Below are 5,826 nucleotides of genomic sequence, written 5' to 3' on the forward strand. Positions count from 1 at the left end.
GGAGCCAGGGTGCAGCACATGGGTGGCTGCAGGGTGGGGACAGGGCACCCCTCACAACAAGCTCCGGCTACCAACTTGGGGGCATCCCGTGGGTACCTGTGGTCCCATCCAGCATGGGGGGCTGCACACCGCTGGAGCGGAGCAGGAGATGAGCCCCGTGATTTCCCTGGGGCTGCAGTCCCTCGGGGAGGAGAGTCGGGCACAGAGAGCCTTTAAGCATCGGAGTGCCATTGCTACCAGGCCAGGACTTTCCCTGTGACCCCCCATTTCTATCTGGATGATGACCCTTTTAAAGAGCAGCGGAACGGATCTCCACCGAGGTCCGTTCCCTGGAGTTTCTTTGTTCATGGCGCAGAGACTTTCATGGAGTAAGAGCTGCTTTGAAAAGCCCCTTGTCTCTTGCCAGCGCTAACTCTCTTTTCTTTTCTACTTCCAGAACCGCATGTTGTGTACCAGAGTCGCAGAGTATGTCTTTGCACTGACATCGGACTGAAGTCCTCTGCAGCCGACGCTGGAGGAGACGCCCCGTTGATGAGCGTTCCCGTCTGAGCTTTCCCCGGTGGCTGGAGGGCCGGTGCTACCAGAAGGGCTTTGGGGGTCTTTCACTTTGGCGTTGGGGGTGGGTTTTCGTGTTTTTTTTTTTTTTTTTTTTTTTTACTTTTTTATTTTGGGTTTGGTTTTGTTGTTGTGCTCTGGGCACCATGTCAAATTCGGGCTCCCATCAAGACACTGGGAACAAGCCAGAGACGGAAAAAAATAACCAAGATGACTCTCAACCCCCCGTCAACTCCGAGAGGAGGAACAAAAGTGGAATAATAAGTGAACCTTTGAACAAAAGTCTTAAGAAGTCCCGTCCGCTCTCCCACTATTCCACCTTTGGTAGCAGCAGCTCGATAAGCGAACATTTGGAGAAAGGCAACCCCTTAGCTAATGGCAACGAAGCGACTGTGGATAAAAGTCATTCTACCTCAAAGCACAAAAACATCTCTAGTATGCTGAGCAAATTAGACCGGGTGTCGGAGATCTCCTCAGAAGGACAGACCGCCCTACAACAGTTTGCTCAGTCAACAGAAATGCTCAAAAGAGTGGTACAGGAGCATCTTCCTCTCGCAAGCGACCACGGGACTGGTATCTCTGACATGGAGGCAGTCTCAGCTGCAGAGACAATGAACGGCCCCTCTGATTTTCCTTACCTGGGGGCTTTTCCCATCAACCCAGGCCTTTTCATTATGACCCCTGCCGGCGTGTTTCTGGCAGAGAGTGCGCTCCATATGGCTGGCTTGGCAGAGTATCCCATGCAGAATGAGTTGGCATCTGCCATCAATTCGGGGAAAAAGAAACGGAAAAGATGCGGCATGTGCCCGCCCTGCCGAAGACGGATAAACTGCGAGCAGTGCAGCAGTTGTAGGAATCGCAAAACTGGCCACCAGATTTGCAAATTCCGAAAATGTGAAGAACTCAAAAAGAAGCCTTCTGCAGCACTGGAGGTAACCAGCCCCTCTCAGGCACCCTAACCCCTCCTTGGGCTGCGCTCCTGGGTTCGGATCTTGCCCTAGATAATAAAACACCTGGTACTTCTTACTTTTTTATTTTTTCCCTTTTCCATTAACAATTCTCACCATGAGATGTGTGCTCTGCCCAGTGCCCCCAGTCCCCGCCCTCCTTTATGTACTGGCGTTGATTGACTTGGGGAGGAGGGCTGGGGTCTCCCCCTGGGGTCCCTGGGCATACTGAGTTTCGGTCTTCCCTTTGCAGACATGGGCAGCAGCGGGTCTCTGCTTGAATTTCGGTGCTGGCATCCCTTGACCTGGGTGGGCTGGAGCTCCCCTCTGCCAGGGAGCAGCTTCTAACCCGGCAATCGGGTCAGAGAATAGGGAAGGCAGGAGGTGGCTTATCAGGGTAATCGGTGACGGTGAAACCTGCGGACGTGGTGCAGCTGGAGCCCAGCCCCTTAGCTCAAACTTCGCTCTGAGCAGGAGTGCAGTGGTCCCTGGTTTCGAGTGGTAAACAGCTGTAGTGTGCGCAGGGCAACATCTCCCGTGCTGTGGTCGTGCTGGGTCTCCCTGGGCCAACATCCATCTGGGACCGTCAGGATGAGTCCATAAGGCACCAGCTGGATTTTCCGGTGGCAGCTGAGCTGCGGTCCCTGCCTGCTTCAGCACCGGACTCGACTGGGAGCATCCCTGCTCCTACCGTACCTACTGAGCGCAGGGATGCCTGGATCCTCTTGGTGTGAGGCTTTGAAGTGGTACTTGGGCTGTCACTGCCCACCATGGTCCACCCATGGGTGTTGCCCTTGGCCTTGGAGGAGAGTCACTGCAAGCCGCTGTTGGGTTGGGGTACCACCTTGCCAAATGCCCCGAGGAGGTACAATATTTGCATAGGTAGTGCAGGAAAAATCCGGTGACTTGGGTCATCACGTGGGTCTGAAATTCAGCTGGGGCCATGGGCAGCTGCTGGTGGCATGGTATGGCATGGCATGGGTGAGGGCTGGGTGCCAGCAGTGCTGGGATGCGGTGCAGGGGTGGCATGTGGGCATACTGCTCTGACAGAGTCTGCCTCTTGCTCTTGTGGGTGGTCTGGGCCAAGACCTGTCTGCTGGATCCCCCCCATGTTGTGCTTAAGCTGGGTTTGATTTTTCTGGGAGTTGACCCCACTGTCAACTGTGCTGGCATGCTTCTTCCTGCTGCTGAGTGCCCCCCCAGATCCGGTAAAGGCTAAAAAGTCACCCGGACATCAGTTGGGTTGAACAGCGTGGCACGAGGGCATTGCCCGTCCTCTGGTCATCCCAAAGAGACAGCCCACCATTTTCTTAGCCACGTTCTACGTTTTTCAATTAGCATCAGCTCTGAATGAATAGTGAAGGGGGAAAAAAAAAAATCTATTTGGGCGGTGGGGATGAGGAGAGGGGGACTGTGTCTTTCAAAAACCGCTGTATTGCTAAATTATATTCTTGTTCTAATTTGCTGAGTCAGTGATCTGGAAAAAGGGAGAAAGGGAAAAAAAAAAAAAAAGTTCATCTCTTCCAAAGAGTCCTAAAGCAGGTCAATAGACTCAGAGCTTGCAGAGTCACTCCCTTCTCCCGGCACTGTGCCCGGTCTGGGAATGATAAATAGCGCCGGGAACCCATGAAACGGTCACCCCCTTGATTGGTTTCCCCATTCTGCGGCTGACTGAGAAACTGGAGCCACTGAAACAGGGCTCTTCATGTGATAGAGTTGGGTCCCACCAAAGATGGGTCCCCATCCCTCCTGGGCACAACCCTAGGTGTGTTGAGGCTGAAAAGAGGCACTGTGCTGGTGGGGATGGGTAGCTGGGCAGATGTGGATCACTCCAGGGCATCACCATCCCCTTTTCAGAGCAGATCCTCTCCTCTCTTAGGATACCCACTTGCACCATGTGTTGACCTTGGTAGGGTTGAACAAGATTGTGGCCGTATGTGGCTCGGACAGGGACTCTGGGACCTCATCTGATGTCCCAAGGTCACCTGGGTCAATGACTGGGTTGTTAAACCTTGCCCTATGTTAATGAGCCTTGGTGATACGTTGCATTGGACCAACCCTAGGGCAACCACCGGCACCTGCCTTGTGTTGGAGACCCATCTGGAGGTGGCGGTGGCCAGGACACAGAGCTGCTGCCAGCTCGGCATCTCCGTGGACCCCTGGTCCTGGTGGGGTGTCATCACACTGCGGGGCTTGATACCCGTACAGGAGGGGCCATTCAGTGGCCCTTTATATGTGGCTGAAAAATTTCATAGAGCTTTGTGAAGCATCGTCCCCCTCTGCGGGGAGCTGTGGCATTGCCTGGGATAAGAGCAGCCGGCAGTGATCCTGGTCTGCCAGCCTGGTATGTCCAGGGGAGCGTCCTTGGAGAGCCTGTACAGGGGCTGCAGCTGTGATTAAATGTTGATCTAAAATCAAGCACTAAAAAAAAAAAAAAAAGAATTAAACATTTATGGTGGCATAAAAAAATGGGCTAAATCCCTCTGCCGCCGTTAAGCTTTATCTGCACATCTACAGAGCCCGAATAACCAGCCGCTGCTGGTGTCTCAGTGCAGTGGTGGCCGGCTGAGGCTCTAAGACCAGCGAGGCAGGTTGGATGCTCGGAGCAGGCAGCAGCACGTCCCTGCACTGACCAGGCTCTTCCAGGCTCTGCCAGCCCCAGCAACCCCAGGTAATGCTGTAGGGGCTGGTGGCCAGCCCTGGACAGGTCACCCTGGACTTGTCTCCAGAAGGTCACACGAAGACCATGAATAGTCGGGATTTGACTTAACAGAGCTGTCCTCCATCTGGAGACGCCTTGGTGAAGTGCTGTGGTGCCCCAGCTAGCGGTGGTGTGAGGGTCACTGTCACCCTCACCTGAGTCTTACAGAAGGAGACTTTTCACCAAGGTCTGTCGTGACAGGCCAAGGGGCAACAGTTTTAAAATGGGAAGAGGGTGGGGTTAGGTTGGACGTAAGGAAGAAGTGTTTTGCGATGAGAGTGGTGAGACACTGAAGAAGTCACCCAGAGAAGTTGTGGTTGCCCCATCATTGAAAAGGTCAGGTTGGACGAGGCTTTGAGGAACCTGATCCATTGAAAGATGTCCCTGCGCACAGCAGGGGGGTTGGACTGGGTGGTCTGTCAAAGTCCCTTCCAACCCAAACGATTCGTAATTTTATGATTGTGGGGAGGAGGGGATATCTATCCTGGGCATCCACATTAGAGCTGGTTGTCCATCTTCCTTTAATAATGAAGGGGAAGAGGTGTTTAAGGTGACCTGTATCAGACATCTCCTTTCAGACTCATTAGGAGCCCTCTGCTTGTTCCTCTCTCTTGTATCTGAGTAGGTGGCCCTTGCTGGTGAGTCTGCCACGCTCTGCCCTGCCGGTTCTGCATCCGGCGCCTTGGGCAGGATCCAGCGTGGGTGGTGTGCCATGCCACAGCCCCGTGCATCGTCGGTCAGAGGCACTTGTATCTTCCCCAGATGCTTACATATTGCAGAGACTTTTGGGGAAGTGGTGGTGCCTGCAGCTTTCTGCTCATTGACTGCCCCAGCTGGGGGGGAGACACTGCCCTGGTTATTCATTGAGGCTTGGTGGGTGTCTTGATTCAAGAGAAGGACCCAATGAGAGCTGGCTGGCTCCTGCGTGGGGCTAGGGACCTGAACGTGGCATGGTTTTGACTCTTGGGACAGCGTGTGAGGTGCCCTAGCCCTACACACAGGCTCAATGCCAGGAGCTGGTACTGGGGCTGGCTGTCCCCCTCACCGCCTCATGGTAGCCCAGCCTGCTGCCCCACACCCATCACCGCAGCCTGTGGTTTGTTTCCTGTTGGTGTCTCTTGCTTGTTTGGAGATGCAGGAACCAAAGGGCCCTCTGAGGCATGTCCTCTTGGTGATCGTGTGCCCTATCTGCTGGCTAGCATGGCTTGGCCTTGCTTGGGGGCTGTTGGCACTGGGAGATGTTGTGGTCCTTGCATACTCCACCCATGGTCTCATGAACATTGTGCAGGCTTCTCACCCCATCCAGCTGGGAAGCGTTCCAAGTTCTCCTAGAAGGAGGACCACAGAGCCGTTGGGGCCACTGCCCCACATCACCTTTCCTGGAGATGACTTCAAAGAGGTCCCCATTGTTGAGCGCTTTGTTGCATGTGGGATTGAGCCTGGTGGGACTCATTCCTCTTCCCCTGCAAGACGCTGAGAGGTCCCAGGTGGTGCCGGGGGCTGCTCTGTTGGGGACAAGGTTGTTCATCATGGCCGGGTAGCAGCGGGGTGGTGTCCCCTGTGTCCTGAGCAGCTCCTGGGTCTGATGGCCCCAAGCCCGGCCAGCTACCTGACTCAGTTACA

At 54.5% G+C, this 5,826-nt stretch overlaps 1 protein-coding gene across 1 annotated transcript in view; it reads left to right on the forward strand.

Moving 5' to 3' along the window:
• Positions 1–644: 644 nt before the first annotated feature.
• Positions 645–5,826, forward strand: part of CXXC5 (CXXC finger protein 5) — a 6,710-nt gene continuing 1,528 nt past the window's right edge. Inside the window, exon 1 of the mRNA XM_009702299.1 lies at positions 645–1,487. Within this exon, the coding sequence (XP_009700601.1) occupies positions 702–1,487 (786 nt within the window). The 5' untranslated portion in view covers positions 645–701. The remainder of the gene's footprint in view (positions 1,488–5,826) is intronic.

This window comes from Cariama cristata, unplaced genomic scaffold (assembly GCF_000690535.1).
Source record: "Cariama cristata isolate BGI_N322 unplaced genomic scaffold, ASM69053v1 scaffold41646, whole genome shotgun sequence".
In the NCBI taxonomy this organism is placed as follows: Eukaryota; Metazoa; Chordata; class Aves; order Cariamiformes; family Cariamidae; genus Cariama; species Cariama cristata.